The 22,940-nt window shown below is 46.6% G+C and overlaps 1 protein-coding gene and 1 pseudogene across 1 annotated transcript in view; both read right to left on the reverse strand.

Moving 5' to 3' along the window:
- Positions 1–2,119: 2,119 nt before the first annotated feature.
- The window catches only part of LOC149427336 (DNA polymerase theta-like), a gene marked incomplete at its 3' end in the record, with an annotated part of 39,139 nt that continues 18,318 nt past the window's right edge, over positions 2,120–22,940 (reverse strand). Inside the window, exons 6-10 of the mRNA XM_089668116.1 lie at positions 15,535–15,757; positions 13,272–13,431; positions 5,027–5,173; positions 4,651–4,863; positions 2,120–2,262 (exon numbers count right to left, since the gene is read on the reverse strand). Of these exons, the coding sequence (XP_089524242.1) occupies positions 2,120–2,262; positions 4,651–4,863; positions 5,027–5,173; positions 13,272–13,431; positions 15,535–15,757 (886 nt within the window). The remainder of the gene's footprint in view (positions 2,263–4,650; positions 4,864–5,026; positions 5,174–13,271; positions 13,432–15,534; positions 15,758–22,940) is intronic.
- On the reverse strand, positions 10,854–11,191 carry LOC149427337 (large ribosomal subunit protein eL36 pseudogene; annotated as a pseudogene).

Here is a 22,940-nt window from a genome sequence, read left to right on the forward strand (position 1 = left end):
TTCCAGTCCGGACGCTTTCACCCCCCTTCCAGTCCGGACGCTTTCACCCCCCTTCCAGTCCGGACGCTTTCCCCCCCTTCCAGTCCGGACACTTTCACCCCCCTTCCAGTCCGGACACTTTCCCCCCCTTCCAGTCTGGACACTTTCCCCCCCTTCCAGTCCAGACACTTCCCCCCCTTCCAGTCCAGACACTTCCCCCCCTTCCAGTCCAGACACTTCCCCCCCCTTCCAGTCCGGACACTTTCACCCCCTTCCTGCCCAGGCCAATTTTCAGCTTTCAGCGCTGTCGCACTTTGAATGACAATTGCGCAGTCATGCCACACTGTACCCATATGAAATTTTCAGCATTTTTTTTTGAGACAGATAAAACTTAATTTTGGTTGTATTTATTCACCACTGGGATTTTTATTTTTGTTTCTATATAAATGAAAAAGTGTTTTTCTTATAAAATTTTGCAAATAAATAATCTTTCTTCATAAATCTTATTCAGCTATCTTTTTAGTAATAAAAAAAACCAACCCAACAGTAGTTTATAACCAAAAATTATAATTTTTCCTAAATTTTGTTTACATTTTTAATTTTTTTATATTATTATTTATGTTTTTTTTTTTTAACATACTGTCACCCTAGCAGTACAGTGTCACCATGGTGACACTGTACTACTTGTGGGGGGTGATGAAGATTTTTTTTTTTTTTACACCGATTGCTTTTACACCCAAAAGGCTGTAAAAGCAATCATTTCTCCTTCTCTCTGGCTGCATTCTTGCAGCCATTGAGAACTACTGTGTGAGCTGTGATTGGTCACAGCTTGTTACATGGTACAAGGCTGTTGTGAATAGCCCTGTACCATGTGATCTCTGTGATCATTCACGGATTTCACACGTAGTAAGCAATGATGTCACAAGTGACATCTTGTTTACTACTATTTATGTGATCACTGATTGGCCAATCAGTGATCACATGAATCCGGACCTCACACAGAGGTCCTGTACAGCGACTGGTGTTATGCTGTGTCCTCAGGATCGGATCGCGGTGCCGTGCGCTCCCAGGGTGCGTGCACAGGCAGTTCATGCGGGTGATGTTTAGAAACGTCAACCCGCTCCGGCACTGCTCCCGTCCAGCCGTTTATGTGCATGGGCCAGACAGGAAGTGGTTAAATCTAAAAAGCTGCAATTTAGTACAATCGCGGTGCAGCGCACTCCCAGGAAGCACGCATAGGGACGTTTAGAAATGTCCACTCGCATCGGCAGCGCTCCCGTACGGCCGTTTATGAACATGGGCTGGACGGGAAGAGGTTAAGCACACAGCTTCCAGGCTGAAGGGTTCAAACCTCCTGTTTTTTGTTTGTTTGTTTTTTTAGAAAATCAGGTACAGTACGTCTTGTAATTTACAAAGCAGACCTGACAGAAAACAAGAATAAAGTACAACAGCTGAAAGCGCACTAATTCTTTAAGCTCTTCACGCCAACTAAACGCAAAGCGGCCGCACATTTGCGTTCTATTAAAAAAGAACATATGTGCCGAGAGCGCGCGCCCTGCCCGCTCCCAGCACACATGTCCGGTACTCACGGAAAGGTCCCGATCTCCTCTTTCGACTGGGACCTTTCCCGATCATGTGACCGCCGTGACGGCGGTCACATGACTCTAAACCCCGCCCCGGCTCCCGGCTTCTGAAATCCTTAAAGGGCCGGGAGGCACCGGCGCCAAGGGGTTAAGGGGAAGAAAGCAAACCTTATGGATCATTGCAGATTTTATTTTTTGATATGTATAAACTGATGTTTTATATCTAATTTTGCACTTTCTATATCGAATCTTTGTTTTTTTTAAATGAAGATATTAATGCAGCGTGCAAATATGACAGAATTACCCCAGCAGTATGGGCTACCATAGCAGCAGCGGTGTTCAAGGTGCCATGCCCAGCGACTGCCCTTCTGCATAGTAATCACCACAACTTAGCATGGCTGCTAATTAGGGAACATCTTACATCATTCTCAGTGATTGATAAGACTACCCCTGCCCCTCCTCTCCATCTTGTCCAATCACAGAACGACTAGCTGGCCCAACGCAGGTATTCAAAATTGTTCATCAAGCCTATGAGACTCTGGCAGGAATTGCCTCACCTCCAGGATCGCTCGGATCATGCTGCTCGTCACTCCAGCGCCCTCCTTCCGCAGAAGACAGCTCTGCACCGGCTTCAGCGACCCCTGCAGCAAGCTGATGCCCTTCGCCCTCTCAGAAGGCTTACACACAAGTATGCTCTCACCTGCAGACATAGAAAAAATACAAACAAAAAAATAGGGTTCAACCATCTTGATATTAACACCTCAAAGCAACGAGGAGTAAATGACCTTTAGCCTTGGTTCTCACCGGTGCGCAATGCGATTTACAAATCACACCTGAACTTGTATCTAATGTATTTCTACGGAACTGTCTTAATAAGTGCGATTTGAAGAAGCGCGATTTCAAAAATAGCTCCTGCTTTTTTTTCCTCGATTTCATTGCGACTTGCATTGACTTCTGTTAACCAGTTCCCAACTGCGCTATAGCCAAAGACAGCTTCAGCGCAGTCGGCTAGTTCTGGGATGGCGTCCATGGGCGGGAGCCAGCAGACCTTTTTTTTTTTGTTTTGTTTAGTTTTTTGTTTTGTTTAGTTTTTTGTTTTGTTCATCTTTTTTCGGGTTGGCGGCGGACAATGGATCTACTTTTATTTTCCTCCTTTTAATAAAGGATTTGTCAAAGACTGTCTCCTGTCTTTTTTCACACTACAGTTTTTTTTTGAATGGGTAGCTGTACCATGTACCCCATACTCATTCACATAGAGGTAGGGGGCCGGAATCTGGGGGCCCCCTTGGTAAAGGGTGCTTCCAGATTCCGATAAGCCCCCTGCCCACAGACCCCCACAACCACAGGCCAGGGTTGTGGGGAAGAGGCCTTTGTCCACATCAACATGTTGAGAGCATGTGACCTGGTATGGTTCAGAAGGATATGTAAGGGGAGGGGCCACCCAGTGACATTACACGTGTGACATACTTTTATTTTTCTCCTTTTAATAAAGGAGTTGATAAAGCCTGCCTCCTGTCTTTTTTCACACTACAGTTTTTTTTCTGTGAATGGGTAGCGTTACCATGTACTCCATACTCATTCACATAGATGTAGGGGGCCGGAATCTGGGGGCCCCTTTCATAAAGGGCGCTTCCAGATTCCGATAGGCCCTCTGCCCATAGACCTCCACAACCACAGGCTAGGGTTGTGGGGAAGAGGCCCTTGTCCCCATCAACATGTTGAAGGCATGTGGCCCTTGTCCCTCCCCATGTTGAGGGCATGTGACCTGGTATGGATCAAAAGGATATGTAAGGGGAGGGGCTACCCGGTGACATTACACGTGTGACTCCACCCCTTGTGTCGCCATCAACTGGGGTATGCTGGGTCAATGATGTCACAAGGGGCGGGGCCACATGTGATGTCAATGTGTGAGCTCGCCCCTTTCATATTGAAGAACTGTCAAGCCAGCGGAGTAGTCAGACGGCAGGAGCCAATGTTGGAGGTGGAGCTTTTTTTTTTTTTTTTTTTCAGGTAGCAGCATGCATCGTGATTGACGTTGGATCTACTTTGGGAAGCACTCTTTTATTTTCCTTCTTTTAATAAAGAACTTGTCATCATCCCCCCTCCTTTTCTGATCTGCCAGGCCGCATGCTCAGATAAGGGTCTAATATAGATTTTGGGGGGGGACTTCCACTCCATTTTTTTTTTAAGTTTGGCGTAGGGGTTCCCCTCAAAATCCATACCAGACCCGAAGGGTTTTCATTACTAAAATAACGCACGATTTGATCAAATAACTCATGCTATATTTTAGTAGCTTTTTTTGTGAATTCAAACTTTTTTTAAAAAAATGCTATGCCTCATGTGATGTCACTGTGTGACCCTCCCCTTTCATATTGAAGAACTGTCAAGCTAGCGGAGTAGTCCGACATCGGGAGCCAGCGTCGGGGGCGTAGCCTTTGTTTTTTTTTTGATTGACGTTGGATCTACATTGGGAAACATTCTTTTATTTTTCTTCTTTTAATAAAGAACTTGTCAAAGATTCGCTCATCATCCCCCCCCTTTTCTGACCTGACAGGCTGCATGCACGGATAAGGGTCTGGTATGGATTTTGGGGGGGGGACCTCCACGCCATTTTTTTTTTTTTAAGTTTGGCGTGGGGGTTCCCCTTAAAATCCATACCAGACCGAAGGGTTTTCACTACTAAAATACCGCATGATTTGATCAAATAACTAATGCGGTATTTTAGTAGTTTTTTTTTGTGAATTCAAACTTTTTTTTAAAAAAATGCTATGCGGGATCCTACTGCACACTGGGATCCGGTAAGATACCGCTTAGTGAATTGTGCCGTGTGCCTATTGAAGAGATTTCCCCTCACTTTCTGTCCAGACAGGAACCTCACTGGGAATACAGATTGCAAGTAAACAGCTGACAGAGGTTCTAACACTTGCCTACTGTAAAGTGTTGGATGAAATTGGGGTTTAATTTCCAAATTTGTTTTAGACGCCATTTATAAATCTTATATACTGTAATTGTCGAAATGTTAAAACATTTTGCAGATGCCAACTGATGTTTAGCTGCATTTGAAGTGGAATATAGGTCTGTCACTCACCCTCGGTATCAACTCCTTTCCTGCCGGCTCTCCCAGCCATCTGCTTGTAGGTGAGAATATCCAAAAGTCGTCCATTGAAGAGCGGGGTTCTAATGATGACCCGACGTGCCGGAAGGTTCACTCCGGAGGACAAGGTGGAAGTGGCTGCCAAAACACGCACGATGCCCTGGCGGAAGGCTCCTTCTATGATATCCCGCTCATCGAAGGTCAGACCTGGGAATATGGAAACGTGTTACATAGCAGATCATCAGACGCGTGCGACAGGATAAAAAAACGGCAACGGAGAATCTCATGGATGTAAACAATTCAAAAATTGCAAGTTTTTTTTTCTAACAGTTGGATAATAAACATGGATAAAAGAAAAAAAAATGAATACCGGCATGGTGGAAAGCCACCCCCCAAGGCACGGTGCGTCCCAGAATGACATCTAATCCCGACGGGCAACGCTTCAACTGACCAACCACGTCCTGAATGCCATCCTTGTCCAGAGATACTGGAGATATGCTGGGTTCCTGACAGCCACCTTCCAAGAGGGAGAGAAAGAGAAGAAAGAAAAGGGAGGAAAGAAGAGAAAGAAAGGGTGGGGGGGGGAGAGGAGAGAGAGATGGGAGAGAGAGGAGAGAGAGGAGAGAGAGAGAGGAGAGAGAGAGGAGAGAGAGAGGAGAGAGAGAGAGGAGAGAGAGGAGAGAGAGAGCAGAGAGAGAGCAGAGAGAGAGGAGAGAGAGAGGAGAGAGGGAGGAGAGAGGGGGAGAGGGGGAGGAGAGAGGGGGAGAGGGGAGAGAGAGGAGAGAGGGGAGAGAGAGAGGAGAGAGGGGAGAGAGAGAGGAGAGAGAGAGAGGAGAGAGAGAACAAAAAAAGAGGCAGAAATAGAGACCAAAAAGTGAAAGCAAGATTTAAGAACAAAAAAGATAGAGACGAGAGAAGGGGAAGGAGAAGAGAAAGGAGAAGAGAAAGAGGAAGAAAAAGAAAAAACAGAGCAAGGAGAAGCAAAGGGAAAGGAGAGAAGAGAAGAGAGAAGGGAGGAGAGAGGAGAGGAGGGAAGGGAATGGAAGGGAGAAGAGGAGAGAGAAGAAGAGTGGAGAGAGGAGAGGAGAGGAGAGAAGGAGAAGAGAAGGAGAAGAGAAGGAGAAGAAGAAGAGGAGAAGAGAAGGAGAAGAGAAGGAGAAGAAGAAGAGGAGAAGAGAAGGAGAAGAAGAAGAGGAGAAGAGAAGGAGAAGAAGAAGAGGAGAAGAGAAGGAGAAGAGAAGGAGAAGAGAAGGAGAAGAGGAGAGAAGAGGAGAGAAGAGAAAAGAGGAGAGGAGAGGAGAAGAGAGGAGAGGAGAGAAGAGAAGAGAAAAAAGAGAGAAGAGAAAGGAAAAGAAAAAAAAGAACAAGGAGAAGCGAAGGGAAAGGAAATGAGAGGAGAAGAGAAAGGAGAAGAGAATGGAAAGGAGAAGAGAATGGAAAGGAGAAGAGAATGGAAAGGAGAAGAGAATGGAAAGGAGAAGAGAATGGAAAGGGAGAAGAAAAGAGAAAGAGGAAGAAAAAGAAAAAAAGAACAAGAAGGGAAAAGGTGAAGAGAAGGGAAAAAGGTGAAGAGAAGGGAAAAAAGGTGAAGAGAAGGGAAAAAGGTGAAGAGAAGGGAAAACGGCGAAGAGAAGGGAAAACGGCGAAGAGAAGGGAAAACGGCGAAGAGAAGGGAAACCGGCGAAGAGAAGGGAAAACGGCGAAGAGAAGGGAAAACGGCGAAGAGAAGGGAAAACGGCGAAGAGAAGGGAAAAAGGCGAAGAGAAGGGAAAAAGGCGAAGAGAAGGGAAAAAGGCGAAGAGAAGGGAAAAAGGTGAAAAAATGAGAAAAGGAGAAGAAAAGAGAAAAGGAGAAGAAAACAGAGAAGGGAAGGGGAGAGAAAGAGAGGGGCAGACGACAGAGGAGGGGCAGACGACAGAGGAGGGGTAGATGAAAGGAGGGATAGAGAAGAAAACAAAGAATTAGAACATGTGGAATACAATAGAGAATACAAGTTGCCATACTATGCTTAGAATGGTGGTGTGGTGAGACTATCTTCTGGATGGACTTAAGCTGACCATAGATGAATAGAAATCTGGCAGGTTCAGCAGGCTGAATATCGATGGGTGTGAGGCTGTCCCTACTCAACAGAAGTCAATTGTTTCATAGACTTGTGTTGTAGGGACATGCTGGAAAATCAGCTGCACTAATCAGCGGCTGCAGCCAATGATCAGTGCATTCTGACAACGGCAGATCCAGGCATGGTAATGTCACAGTGGGGAGATTCATCCACCCACTTTGTGTGGATAGAGGAATCTACTAGGTTTTTTTTTTCTTTTTTCAGCGGAAAAAAAAACAAAAAAACAAGCCAACCTGTCTATGGGCAGCTTTGGTCTACGGGGCCAGCCTTGGTCTACGGGGCCAGCCTTGGTCTACGGGGCCAGCCTTGGTCACAGTTACGCTCAATACTTCGCCATAAGAGTGTAGCTGGAATACTTAGTGGTGTTCAGCTGCCATCTAGTGGAGAAAATAGAGATGAAGACACTGTAAAAAGCAAACTAGGGAGGGCAGTCATCACTCTACCAGGTAACCCAAAGAATGCTTCCTCCTGATTATTCTTCATGTTCCTAATCCACTCATTTCTTAAGTTAAGTTTCTTGTTATAAAAATTAATTTTAATTAATTGCCAGTAGTAAGTGAAACTTGATATACAGGGCCACGTACATCCAGAGGACAACTTAGGTAAATCCAGAGGACAACTTAGGTACATCCAGAGGACAACTTAGGTACATCCAGAGGACAACTTAGGTACATCCAGAGGACAACTTAGGTACATCCAGAGGACAACTTAGGTACATCCAGAGGACAACTTAGGTACATCCAGAGGACAACTTAGGTGCACCTGCTTATGAATAGAAAGAGATACATAGCCTATCATAAGGCTGCAATTGAATACATAATGGATGCCGAGTGAAGAGGTTCAGTTCAGTTACATATCTCCTCTCAAGAGCCAGTCCACTGCTTGCATTAGGGCTGAATACTCTTGAGAGGGGTACTGAGGCAGGGAGAGCTGCAGGTTGTCTACCCCTAGCCTAGGCGATTGCAGCGGAAGTGGGAACGGCCCCGTAGTCTTCTGGGACCTGTCACGTGTCCCAGAAGACTACGGGGAAGGAGCGGGGGACAACTTTCGCTTCCGATCGCCTAGGCCACGGGTAGGCAACCTGTGGCTCTCTAGCTGTTGTGGAACTACGTTTCCCATGAGGCATTGCAAAGATTACAAAACTGGCAGTTACAGCTATGACTTGCAGAGGCATGATGGAACTTGTAGTCCTGCGGCTCTCAGGTTGCCTACTCCTGGCCTAGGCGATCGCAGCAGAAGTGGGAGCAGGTACCTGTCAAATTCGGGTACCCACTTCCCAAAGGTGCCAATCCTTAATGGTGAGCGGGGGACAAAGTCTTATAGTGGAAATTCCCCTTTTGAGTGGAGTTCTGCTTTAAGTGATTTGGTAACCGGTCACGAGCCACAATGAACTATGGGGTTTTATCGCCCCCCCCCTTCAAACCACAACTATAAACTAGCCTAGCAGAACTGCAAACTAGAAGTCTAACACGGTGCAGGTTAGCTGCACTTTGCCATAGACTTCTTGTGGGTGTGGTGCGCCGACAGCGCACCGAAACTCCTGCTTTCAGAAAGTGCACCACATCCACAGGATAGAATAGAAGTCTATGGCTCAGTGCAGCCAACCCGCAGGTGCTCTGTGCTGCATCTGCGGATCAGTATGAAAGCACCCTAATAGTTACCCCTTTTACAGGTGCTAATATACCCGCTGCAAAAGCTATGCCCTGTGTATGTGTTGTTTGATACACTGACCTTTTCCTCTTGCAGCTGCTGCTGGCATCGCTCTCCAGCCTGCTCTATATGGAGGCAGAGTGCTGGTGCTGCAGGAGAAGATCGGCTTATGCAGCTCCTGCTCGATCCGCTGCCACCAACAATTTATCACCTGGCCCTCTGATGCTTCGGGATAAAAAGGTTGGCAAACCCAGATCGCGATCAATAAGTTGTCAACCCTGGGCATGTGCTTCCCTGGTTTTTTTTATTTATTTAAATATTTATGAATTTTTCAGACAGACAAGTTATACAAACACACTCATTAAAACTTTAGCATATTATCATTTATCGTTTCATCCTCCCCCCCCCCCCCCCTACCTACTGTATATACCACCCATCCCCATCCAATCCCTGACCCCTTCTGCTCTGCATTTTCCAGTTCATTTCTGGAGATCGTAATCCCTATAAAAGAAGAACAAAATATACAGTTGCAAGAAAAAGTATGTGAACCCCTTGGGATTACGTGGAGTTTTGCATGAATTGGGTATAAAATGTGCTCTGAACGTCATCTAAGTCACAACAATAGAAGAACACAGTCTGCTGAACATAATACTACACAAACATTAGATGTTGCCATGGTTTAATTGCACATAACATGTAAACATTCACGGTGCAGGGAGGAAAAAGTATGTGATGCCCTAGCTTAATGACTTCTCCCAGAGCTAATTGGAGCCAGGAGTGAGCCAGCCTTGACTCCAATCAGTGTGATGATATTGGATGTGTTGCTGACAGCTGTCCTGCCCTTAAAAAACACACACCTGTTTTGGGTTTACTGGTTTCAAGAAGCACTGTCTAATGTGAACCATGCCTCGCACAAAAGAGCTCTCAGAAGACCTACGATCAAGAATTGTTGACTTGCATGAAGCTGGAAAGGGTTACAAAAGTATCTCCAAAAGCCTTGATGTTCATGTGTCCATGGTAAGACAGACTGTCTACAAATGGAGAAAGTTTAGCACTGTTGCTACTCTCCCTAGGCGTGGTCGTCCTGTAAAAATGACTGCAAGAGCACAGCGCAGAATGCTGCATGAGGTAAAAAAGAATCCCAGAGTGTCAGCTAAAGACCTACAGAAATCTCTGGCACATGCTAACATTTTTGTTGACACATCTACAATAAGGAAAACATGAAACAAGAATGGAGTACATGGGAGGACACCACGGAGGAAGCCATTGCTGGCCAAAAAGAAGATTGCAGCACGTTTGAAGTTTGCAAAAGAGCACCTGGATGTTCCACAGCACTGCTGGCAAAATATACTGTGGACAGATGAAACCAAGATTGAGTTGTTTGGGAAGAACACACAACACTATGTGTGGAGAAAAAAAGGCACAGCACACCAACATCAAAACCTCATCCCCACTGTGAAACATGGCGGAGGGAGCATCATGGTTTGGGGCTGCTTTGCTGCCTCAGGGCCTGGACGGATTGTTGTCATTGATGGGAAAATGAATTCCAGAGTTTATCAAGACATTTTGCAGGAAAACGTACGACCATCTGTCCGCCAACTGAAGCTCCGCAGAGGATGGGTGATGCAACAGGACAATGACCCAAAGCATACAAGTCATTCAACAAAACAATGGCTGCAACAGCACAGAATACGCCTTCTGGAGTGGCCCAGTCAGAGTCCTGACCTCAACCCCATTGAAATGCTGTGGCATGACCTTAAGAGAGCGATTCACACCAGACATCCCAAGAATATTGCTACACTGAAACAGTTTTGTGAAGAGGAGTGGTCCAAAATGACTCCAGATCGTTGTGCAGGTCTGATCTGCAACTACAGGAAACGTTCGGTTGAGGTTATTGCTGCCAAAGGAGGGTCAACCAGTTATTAAGTCCAAAGGTTCACATACTTTTTCCTCCCTGCACTGTGAATGTTTACATGTTATGTGCAATTAAACCATGGCAACATCTAATGTTTGTGTAGTATTATGTTCAGCAGACTGTGTTCTTCTATTGTTGTGACTTAGATGACGTTCAGAGCACATTTTATGCCCAATTCATGCAAAACTCCACGGAATCCCAAGGGGTTCACATACTTTTTCTTGCAGCTGTATTTCCATATTATTCTATGTTATTCCCCCATAACCTCTAAGGCTAGCCTTGACTTTTTGAATTCCTCCCATTTGTTCCATCTTGTATGGTGACTCTCCATCTTATCTTCATTCAAATGATAAAGTTCCTCCAATTTACATATTTGATCCACCCAGTCCTTTATTTTCGGCACCTCCTGTCTCCTCCAGTACTTGGGTATCGGTCCCTTTGCTGCATTCAAATAGTACAATAAACCAGATTCGTTGTATTTTTTTTATTTTTTTGTGTTTTTTTTTATTTAAATGTTTAATTACGGATTTCACTTTACAGATTAATCTTTCTTGGCTGCAGCCTTTCTCATGGCAGCCAACACATTGCTGAGTTCTTCTCTCTTTCTCTTAGCCCTGATGTGAGTTCCAATCCTTTTTTTGATGAACTAAAGAGCTCTTTTGTCCTTTGACACTTTGAGCAACTCCATGGCACGTCTTTCATATGGGGCAAAACCACATACTTCACGTATCATGTCACGGACAAATTTGGTGTGCTTTGTCAGGCGCCCACTCCTGCGAGAGTGTCTGGGCTTGGATACATTCTTGGTCACTGGATGGCCTTTATTAAGGCCTACAGCCATTGGGTACCTGATTGCGTCCACACCGGAAGGGGTTCGTTGTATTTAACTGACAGCTTAGTACTATGAAAAAGGCAAGTCTCTGGGTCTACTAGAATATCAACCTCTGTAATTTTCTGAATCAAGTTTACTATTTTCCCCCAATACTCTTGTATTCTAGAACACTCCCACCATATGTGGTACATTGTGCTTCTACCTCCACGCCAACATAAAGGTGAATAATCTCCACTCAATCTGTGTGCCACACTCGGTGTGATATACAGTCAGGTCCATAAATATTGGGACATGGACACAATTCTAACATTTTTGGCTCTATACACCACCACAATGGATTTGAAATGAACAAGATGTGCTTTAACTGCAGACTGTCAGCTTTAATTTGAGGGTATTCACATCCAAATCAGGTGAACGGTGTAGGAATTACAACAGTTTGCATATGTGCCTCCCACTTGTTAAGGGACCAAAAGTAATAGGACAGAATAATAATCCTAAATCAAACTTTCACTTTTTAATACTTGGTTGCAAATCCTTTGCAGTCAATTACAGCCTGAAGTGTGGAACGCATAGACATCCCCAGACGCTGGGTGTCATCCCTGGTGATGCTCTGCCAGGCCTCTGCTGCAACTGTCTTCAGTTCCTGCTTGTTCTTGGGGCATTTTCCCTTCAGTTTTGTCTTCAGAAAGTGAAATGTTCAATCGGATTCAGGTCAGGTGATGGACTTGGCCATTGCAGAACATTCCACTTCTTTCCCTTAAAAAACTCTTTGGTTGCTTTTGCAGTCTGCTTTGGGTCATTGTCCATCTGCACTGTGAAGCGTCCAATGAGTTGTGAAGCATTTGGCTGAATATGAGCCGATAATATTCCCGAAACACTTCACAATTCATCCGGCTGCTTCTGTCAGCAGTCACATCATCAATAAATACAAGAGAAGCAGTTCCATTGGCAGCCATACATGCCCACGCCATGACACTACCACCACCATGATCACTGATGAGGTGGTATGCTTAGGATCATGAGCAGTTCCTTCTCCATACTCTTCTCTTCCCATCACTCTGGTACAAGTTGATGTCGGTCTCATCTGTCCATAGGATGTTGTTCCAGAACTGTGAAGGCTTTTTTACATGTCGTTTGGCAAACTCTAATCTGGCCTTCCTGTTTTTGAGGCTCATCAATGGTTTCCATCTTGTGGTGAACCCTCTGTATTCACTCTGGTGAAGTCTTCTCTTGATTGGTGACTTTGACACACATACACCTACCTCCTGGAAAGTGTTCTTGATCCGGCCAACTGTTGTGAAGGGTGTTTTCTTCACCAGGGAAAGAATTCTTCGCTCATCCACCACAGTTGTTTTCCGTGGTCTTCCGGGTCTTTTGGTGTTGCTGAGCTCACCGGTGCGTTCCTTCTTTTTAAGAATGTTCCAAACAGTTGTTTTGGCCACGCCTAATGTTTTTGCTATCTCTCTGATGGGTTTGTTTTGTTTTTTCAGCCTAATGATGGCTTGCTTCACTGATAGTGACAGCTCTTTGGATCGCATCTTGAGAGTTGACAGCAACAGATTCCAAATGCAAATAGCACACTTGAAATGAACTCTGGACCTTTTATCTGCTCATTGTAATTGGGATAATGAGGGAATAACACACACCTGGCCATGGAACAGCTGAGAAGCCAATTGTCCCATTACTTTTGGTCCCTTAACAAGTGGGAGGCACATATGCAAACTGTTGTAATTCCTACACCGTTCACCTGATTTGGATGTAAATACCCTCAAATTAAAGCTGACAGTCTGCAGTTAAAGCACATCTTGTTCGTTTCATTTCAAATCCATTGTGGTGGTGTATAGAGCCAAAAATGTTAGAATTGTGTCAATGTCCCAATATTTATGGACCTGACTGTACCATCTTGCCAAACACTTCGAATTCATTGCTTCCCTGGTTTGAGGCACATGTAGCCCGCGGTCCACGGGTTGAGCGCCCTTGCAATAAGTAGTTCACCTCTGTGCTTCCAGCAGTCATGTGATCAGGAGAGGAAGAACCATGCCCGTCATCAGTCCTTCGCTCTAGTTGCAGTTCTTACCATGCAGACGTCACCAGCTCACCTGCCTTTTCCTGCAAGGCCCTGTGACAGAGGTTGTAGAACTCTCGGGCGATGGTGTCCGCCAGCTTCTCGCACCAGTTCTTGGAAGGACAGAAGATCAGGATGGAGTGACCTTCCCATATGGTCTCATAACACAGGCTGACAATGTGATCGTCGTCACCCTGCAGACAAAGACATGGCGAGGACATATCAGCCAGGGAGGACACAGCTTAGTATTTGTATGAGCTACACGAACCTGTGCCAAATGTATATAAATCAGACTGCAAACCTACCTCATCCCTCATCTATCATAGAAAGAACCATAAAAACCAAATGGGACGTTACTGGCACAAATGTAGTGCACATTCTGGTCCAGGTTCAAAGACCGCTATGATTTTTTCAGGATTTCTATTAGATTATCTACTCGATTTAAAAAAAAATAAAATAAAAAAAATGAAAATGCACAACAAAACATGAACCTGCAGACTAGCTCCCCTTCCCTCCAGGCTCCATATTACATTCCCACCACTAGACTTTACTCATTCATGGCCTACCCTGCTCCAGCCACCTCCAGGCTATCCTCCCCCTCCCATCAAGGCTGTCCTTACTCCTCCATACTACTTTCCCATCTCTGGACTATCCTTCCCTCTGAAACAACCTAACTCGTTTGAGGCTATCCTCCCTTTCCCTCTAGGCTGTCTTTAACCCCTCACCCTCCAGACGATATACCCCCCCCCCCCTTAATGACCGGGCCTCTTTTTGCTATTTCAACTGACAATTGTGCGTTCATGCAGCACTGCACCCAAATGAAATTTACGTTCTTTTTTTTCCCATGAATTGAGCTTTCTTTCGGTGGTATGTGTGTTTTTTATTTTTTTGCGCTATAAATTTAAAAAAAAAAAGACCGACAATTTTGATTAAAAAAAACAGTATTTTGGACTTTTTGCTATAGGACTCAGTAAAAAAAAAAAAAAAAGAAACTTAAAAATCAAATTTCGTCATAAATTTAGGCCAAAATGTATTCTGCGACGTCTTTTGAAGAAAAAAAAAAAATCCCAATACGTTTAAATGAATTGGTTTACATGAAAGTTATGGGCAGCACAGTGGCTACATGGTTAGCACTTCCGCCTGGCAGCACTGGGGTCGTTGGTTCTAATCTCAGTCACGGTAACTCCTGCCTGGAGTTTGAATGTTGCATGGGTTACCTGCAGGTACTCCGGTTTCCTCCCACACTCCAAAGACATGCTGGGAGGTTAACTGGATCCTGTCTAAATTGTCCCTAGTATGTGTATGTATGAATGTGAGTTAGGGACCTTAGATTGTACGCCCCTTGAGGGTTAGGGACCTTAGATTGTACACCCCTTGAGGGTTAGGGACCTTAGATTGTACGCCCCTTGAGGGTTAGGGACCTTAGATTGTACGCCCCTTGAGAGTTAGGGACCTTAGATTGTACGCCCCTTGAGAGTTAGGGACCTTAGATTGTACACCCCTCGGGGGCGGGGACTGATGTGAATGTACAATATATATGTAAAGCGCGGCGTAAATTGACGGCGCTATATAAGTACCTGAAATAAATAAATTTATAGCGTTTACAAATGGCGGTATAGATACTGGAATTATTTTTTATACTAATAATGGCGGCAATCAGCGACTCATAGCGGGACTGCGGAGGATATTCTGACACTGGGAAGGGGGGGGGGGGGGGGGGAAGACTAAAAAAAAAAGCAAGCACTGACACTGTACTGGCACTGGGGAGGGAGGGGTTAACATTTGGGAGCAATCAAAGGATTAACTGTGTGCTGAGTTTTGTTTTACTAGGGGGTGGGGGGGGGGGTGTGCTTCACTGTAAGCACTTTGATCGGGATGGCTGTGCTCAGCCATCCTGGGCAGTGCGTCCAAACAGACAGGGAGGAGGGCTGTATTGTAAGCAATGCAACCCTCCTCCCTGTCGGTGATCGCTGGTACTCACCGGCCGGTACCCGGGTGCCGCGATCGGCGGCGCGTATAGGGCGGTCGCGCGCGCCCCCTAGGCGGAAATGCAGAATCGCGATTGTGTGTTTGTGTGTGTGTGGTGTGATATATATATATATATATATATATATATATATATATATATATCTATATACACACACACATATATATACATACATACACACGTGATCCTGTGCACAGGGGCCACCCTGCAGCAGTAAATCTACTGCAGGCGGTCCCTAAGCGGTTAACCTTCCCTACGACATTCCCATCTATGGACTGTCCTACCCTCTACTCCAGACATCTGTCCTTACCTTCACCTGGATAAGGGGCTCAAATTCTCGCACCGGAGTCATTGTGGAATCAAACACGGTTCTGCCAATCTTAACTCGCTCCTTTAGCGGCACGGGACGGAAATCGGTGTGATAGAGCTCTGCGTTGAGCCAGGAGGCCAGCAAGTCGAGATTGGGTAGGGTGGCACTCATCCCCACAATCTGAACTTCGTTCTGTGAGCCAACAGCGCTGCCATCTTTTTTGCTGCAATGTAGAACACAACGTATAAAAGTACAACTTTATAAATCAATCACATCAAAGACAAATATCCTGACAAAGTGTCTCTCCAGACAAGAAAAAAGGAAAGAAAAGTCGTATGTCAGTTTTTCAAAATCTAGTATGCTCATTTTTATTAGTGTTGGTTGAAGTAGAACTATAGGAAAAACTTTTTTCTTCATTTTGGATAGAATGCTGATGGGTGCCCAGCAGTGCCACCCACTTGTGCCCAGCAGTGCCACCCATCGGTGCCGCCAGTCAGTGCCCAGCAGTGCCACCCACCTGTGCCCAGCAGTACCACCCATCGGTGCTGCCAGTCAGTGCCCAGAAGTGCCACCCACCTGTGCCCAGCAGTGCCACCCATCGGTGCCGCCAGTCAGTGCCCAGCAGTGCCACCCACCGGTGCCGCCAGTCAGTGCCCAGCAGTGCCACCCACCTGTGCCCAGCAGTGCCACCCACCTGTGCCCAGCAGTGCCACCCATCGGTGCTGCCAGTCAGTGCCCAGCAGTGCTGCCAGTCAGTGCCACCAATCAGTGCCCATCATGGTTGTATATCAGTGCCAGCTCATCAGTGCTGCTTATCAGTGCCACCCATCGGTGCTGCCAGTCAGTGCCCAGCAGTGCCGCCAGTCAGTGCCGCCCAGCAGTGCCACCCATCAGTGCCCATCATGGTTGTATATCAGTGCCACCTCATCAGTGCTGCTTATCAGTGCCACCTCATCAGTGCCGCCTATCAGTGCAGCCTCATCAACGCACATCAGTGAAGGAGAAAAATTACCCGTTTGCAAAATTTTAAATTAGAAACAAAGAGAAAAAAGTTTTTTTTCAAAAAGTTTGCTTTTTTTTTGTTTATAGCGCAAAAAAATAAAACACCCAGCGGAGAGTGCATACCACCAAAAGAAAGCTCTATTTGTGTGAAAAAAATGTCATATGGGTTGCATGACTGTGCAATTGTCACTCAAAGTGCAACAGCGCTGCAAGCGGAAAATTGGCCTGGGCAGGAAGGGGGTATAAGTGCTCGGCAGGCGAGGGGTTAACCGGAATTCTCAAACTGCTATTACAAGCAGGAGCGGGGATGTAATAGAAGCACCAACCCGAAGCGATCATATTCTAGACCTGCTACTGACAAATGGGGATTGACGGTCTAATGTTGAGGTGGGAGAAAATTTGGCGATTACCAATGTCTTTGGTTTGATATTCAATAAAAAGTGAAAAATCATATCCAAAAACATAAGTTTTAGATTTCAGAAAGATTAATTTCACCGAAATGGGTGAATTTCTAAAAAATGCGTTGAAAGGTTGAAGTAAACCGACAAGAGTAAGTAATCAGAGGGCACTGTTAACGTCTACCATCCTGGAGGCAACTAGATGTGTAGCATTGAAAATCTAATTTGATACATTTATTTAGGTTCCACGTACATCAGTATATAAGACAACCCGCATGGTAACATAAGATGTTTCTAACCATCAAGATGGCCGCCATCCCTGCAGAGCACGATGACGTCACACGGCTCCACCCTATGCGTTTCGTCATCAAAAAGACACTCCTGATGAAAGTCTTTTTGATGACGAAAATACGAGTTGCCTTTTCTCTTTATTCATTCCTTGACCATAGGATGGGATTTTCTGCCATATGGAGATCATTGAAGGTGGAGAAGTTACTTTTCATTCTGGAGGGGATCTTTATTGGGGATCGATTGCTGTATTGATGTTATATCACGCTGCGAATGTTGACCGACTTTGTAAGGTCAAATTGTCCGGTAAGAGGCCAATCTGTTTCGGGTGTATGGCGACGGTTTTTTGGATCGAACATTTCCCTTTATGCACCTGCTTCCATTCATTTGGGAAGTTATATGGACTTTATAGTGACATGAGATTATTATAGAACTAGTGCTGCATTTTCTTCATTTACATCATAGTTAGTAAGAATAAAAACGGAAGAAAAAACCAATATGGTTCACTAAAGAGATAAGTAGGATAGTAAAGGAAAAAAAAAAATCAGCATACAGGAGATTCAAGGAAACAGGAGGTGTAGCTGACAGAGAAGAGTATAAAAATAGACAAAAGGAGCCCAAACACATTATCAGTGCTGCCAAAGCACAGAAAGAGGAGGAAATGACTAAATCTAATAAGAAAGGAGATAAAACCCTTTTTAAGGTACATTAGTAATAGAAAAAAAAAAATATGATGAGATCACTAAAATGAAAACTGGGCACAACGCTTACTGTGAGGGAGACCTGGATGTAGCAAACCACTTAACCACTTCCAGTCCGGACACTTTCCCCCCCTTCCGGTCCGGACGCTTTCCCCCCCTTCCGGTCCGGACACTTTCCCCCCCTTCCGGTCCAGACACTTTCCCCCCCTTCCGGTCCAGACACTTTCCCCCCCTTCCGGTCCAGACACTTTCCCCCCCTTCCGGTCCAGACACTTTCCCCCCCTTCCGGTCCAGACACTTTCCCCCCCTTCCGGTCCAGACACTTTCCCCCCCTTCCGGTCCAGACACTTTCCCCCCCTTCCAGTCCGGACGCTTTCACCCCCTTCCAGTCCGGACGCTTTCACCCCCTTCCGGTCCGGACACTTTCACCCCCTTCCGGTCCGGACACTTTCACCCCCTTCCGGTCCGGACACTTTCACCCCCTTCCGGTCCGGACACTTTCACCCCCTTCCGGTCCGGACACTTTCACCCCCTTCCGGTCCGGACACTTTCACCCCCTTCCGGTCCGGACACTTTCACCCCCTTCCGGTCCGGACACTTTCACCCCCTTCCGGTCCGGACACTTTCACCCCCTTCCGGTCCGGACACTTTCACCCCCTTCCGGTCCGGACACTTTCACCCCCTTCCGGTCCGGACACTTTCACCCCCTTCCGGTCCGGACACTTTCCCCCCCTTCCGGTCCGGACACTTTCCCCCCCTTCCGGTCCGGACACTTTCCCCCCCCTTCCGGTCCGGACACTTTCCCCCCCTTCCGGTCCGGACACTTTCCCCCCCTTCCTGTCCAGGGCAATTTTCAGCTTTCAGCGCTATCACACTTTGAATGACAATTGCGCGGTCATGCAACACTGTACCCATATGAATTTTTTACCATTTTTTTGAGACAGATAAAGCTTTATTTTGGTGGTATTTATTCTCCGCTGGGATTTTAATTTTTTTTGCTATGTAAATGAAAACGTCCAAAAATTTTGAAAAAAAGTGTTTTTTTATAAAATTTTGCAAATAAATGTTTCATCATAAATCTTGGCCAAAATTTATTCCGTTTTTTTTTTAGTAAAAAAAAAAAAAAATCCAAATTAGTTTATAACCAAAAATTATAATTTTTAAACATTTTTTTTCTACATTTTTATTTTTTTATATTATTATTATTATTATTTTTTTTACATACTATCACCCTAGCAGTGCAGTGTCACCATGGTGACACTGTACTACTTGTGGGGGGTGATGAAGATATTTTTTTTTTTTTTTTTTTTACACTGATTGCTTTTACACCCATATAGGATGTAAAAGGAATCATTTCTCCTTCTCTCTGGCTGCATTCTAGCAGTCATTGAGAAGTACTGAGTGAGCTGTGATTGGTCACAGCTTGTCACATGGTACAAGGCTGTTGTGAATAGCCCTGTACCATGTGACCTCTGTGATCATTCACAGATTTCACACATAGTAAGCAATGATGTCACAAGTGACATCTTGCTTACTACTTTACATGTGATCACTGATTGGCCAATCAGTGATCACATGATCGGGACCTCGTACAGAGGTCCCGTCCGACGATCGGTGTTTCACTGTGTCTGGAGGACACAGCGGGCACCGGATCGCCCAGGGAGCGCGCACAGCTAGAAAAGGCGGGTGCTATTTATGAACGGCAACCCGCCCCTGCACTGCCACCGCCCTGCCGTTTATAAACAGCAGCTGGACGGCAAGAGGTTAAACAATGACTTTTGTTCAGTTTTCTCAGAAATAAATTATACTAACAATAAGTTGGGAAATCATATTGGTTCTAGTAATGACGGATCATTTCCAGGATTTCCAGGGACAGAGGTAGCAGAGGAACCGGCTCGGTTAAAGACTAACCCCTTGACGCCGATGTCACATAAATATGCGGCCTCACAGAAATGGGCCGTTTTCCATGGTGCCGCATATTTGCGTACCTGCCTTTCTGCTAGGAGCGCTTCCAGCACAAAGACCGGGGTGTCACTGAGAGCCCCAGATCCCGTTGTAACGATTGGGACCTGGGACTCCCGATTCCGGGTCACATGATTGCTGTGATAGCCTCTGATTGGCTATCACCGTGATCAGTCACTAGTCATGTACCGCAAGGCTCTGTACTGGGTCCTGTTCTAGTTATATGTAGGTGATATAATTAAAGGGTTGTTGGGTAAGGGGATGTCTCATTGCTGATGACAAAAAGGTGTGCAATAGGGTCCAAATCCCTGGAGGTGTCTGTAACATGGAACATTATTTGGCATTGCTGGAAGATTGGTCAAAAAAAGTGGAAATTGCAGTTCAAAGTTTCTAAATGTAAACTAATGCACTTAGGGAAAAAGAATCCCCTGAGAGCACAACATTGGGGGTACACTGCTGGCCAGATCTACAGAAGAAAAGGATTTGGGGGCACTTATTTCAGATGATTGCAAAATGAGCAAATCGTGTGACCAGGCACTGGGGAAAGTGAATAGAATTCTAGGAAGTATCACTAGAGGGGTCACCGGCAGGAGGAAGGAGGTCCTGATTCCTCTATATAGATCTTTATATCACTAGAGGGGTCACCGGCAGGAGGAAGGAGGTCCTGATTCCTCTATATAGATCTTTATATCACTAGAGGGGTCACCGGCAGGAGGAAGGAGGTCCCGATTCCTCTATATAGCTCTATATATCACTAGAGGGGTCACCGGCAGGAGGAAGGAGGTCCTGATTCCTCTATATAGATCTTTATATCACTAGAGGGGTCACCGGCAGGAGGAAGGAGGTCCTGATTCCTCTATATAGACCTTTATATCACTAGAGGGGTCACCGGCAGGAGGAAGGAGGTCCCGATTCCTCTATATAGATCTTTATATCACTAGAGGGGTCACCGGCAGGAGGAAGGAGGTCCCGATTCCTCTATATAGATCTTTATATCACTAGAGGGGTCACCGGCAGGAGGAAGGAGGTCCTGATTCCTCTATATAGATCTTTATATCACTAGAGGGGTCACCGGCAGGAGGAAGGAGGTCCAGATTCCTCTATATAGATCTTTATATCACTAGAGGGGTCACCGGCAGGAGGAAGGAGGTCCTGATTCCTCTATATAGATCTTATCACTAGAGGGGTCACCGGCAGGAGGAAGAAGGTCCTGATTCCTCTATATAGATCCTATCACTAGAGGGGTCACCGGCAGGAGGAAGGAGGTCCCGATTCCTCTATATAGACCTTTATATCACTAGAGGGGTCACCGGCAGGAGGAAGGAGGTCCTGATTACTCTATATAGATCCTATCACTAGAGGGGTCACCGGCAGGAGGAAGGAGGTCCCGATTCCTCTATATAGATTCTATCACTAGAGGGGTCACCGGCAGGAGGAAGGAGGTCCTGATTCCTCTATATAGATCTTTAGTTGGACCTCATTTAGAATACTGTGACCAATTCTGGAGATCTCACTTACAAAAAGATAATAAGACAGAACGAGTCCAGAGACAAAAATGGTGGAAGGTCGGTGCTATAAAACATATCAAGAGTGACTTCAGGAACTTGACATGTCCAGTCTGGAGGACAGAAGGGAAAGGGGAGACATGATTGAGACCTTTAACCATTAGCCGCCCGGCCAATGGCCGTTTGGCGGCTTCAGATGTGCTCCTCCATTCTGGGTGCACGCCATTTGGCGTGCTCCCACACATACGCCGTTTGCGCTAGTGCAGAGCGGCGCAACAGTGCGATCTGTCGTCGGCCGTGCACCTCGGACACGGCCGATGACAGATCCGAGTACCGGCTCCCGTTGCTGGTACCATGTGACCTGCTGTGACCAATCACAGCAGGTCACATGACAGTTGTATACATAGATGGCTTCATTCATGATGCCATCCATTGTATACTAGTGCCTAGCTGTGAATGGTCACAGCTAATCACATGCACATGTCATGTGATTAGCTGTGACCAAATCACAGCTAAGCACAAAAAAAAAAAAGCTGAATGAATCGATTTCATTCAGGTAAATGCTTGCTTATAGCAAAGTAATTCTTTGCTATAAGCAAATTGTGTAAAAAAAAAAAATACTGATCACTTCCCCAAAGTAGTACAATGTTATAAACATCCGGACGTCCGGCGAGACGGACGTGTCTCGGCGAGCTCCTGCTCCCCCGGCCCCAATCCGCTGCCATCTGGGCGGCAGCGGACCCTGACGGGGGCCCCACGACCCTCCGGTCCCTGTTCGCCAGCCAGGGAAGGCCACTGGACCTTTCTCCCGGAGCTCCGGGACTTGCGGCCTACCCGGCACCTGAAGCCGCGGCCTCGATTTCTGGCGCGGCCGACCAGGATCGCCGGACATCAGCCCGGACTACTGCCACTCCGCTCCTCGGTCCCCGCCGATCAGGGGATCACCCCTGCGCCCCTACCGCTGCCATCAGGGCCCATCCGGGCCCCTGTGTCTGCTGCCGAGGTCCCCACCAACACCCACAGTCACTCCGTCCCTCCAGCGGAGCTCCGGCGGTTCGCAGCAGCCTGAGGCCTACCGCGGCACCCGAAGCCGCGGTGTTTCCTGCCAGCCGTGGCTGGAATCGCGGCGGGAATTGCGGCCGCGGCGGGACGCCTCCGCTGCTCCGGGAAGCTACCACCACCACCAACGGTCCTGCTAACCCAGGAGGGATCCACCGACGCTCCAGGACACCAGGTACTTCACCAGGGGCGCCCACTACCCACCAGGGAGCCCAACCACCATCACACCGCCAGCCTCCAGGGACTCACTCACTCAGGGATCCCACCATCCACCTGAAACCCCAAACCACCAGGGACCCTAAGCCACTATCCCTCCAGGGATCGCTACTACCCCACCAGGGATAGCACGGCCACCATCCCACCGGGGATCCCCTGCCCACCACCCCACCTGGGATTACCAGCCAGCCACCACACCAGGGAACGCTCGCCCAGCACCCTGATTTCCGGCACGCTATTCCCTCTGGCGACGCCCCGGCGACTAATGGCCCACC

Source organism: Staurois parvus, unplaced genomic scaffold (genome assembly GCF_062004578.1).
Source record: "Staurois parvus isolate SC_StPar_1 unplaced genomic scaffold, SC_StPar_1.0 ptg003859l, whole genome shotgun sequence".
In the NCBI taxonomy this organism is placed as follows: Eukaryota; Metazoa; Chordata; class Amphibia; order Anura; family Ranidae; genus Staurois; species Staurois parvus.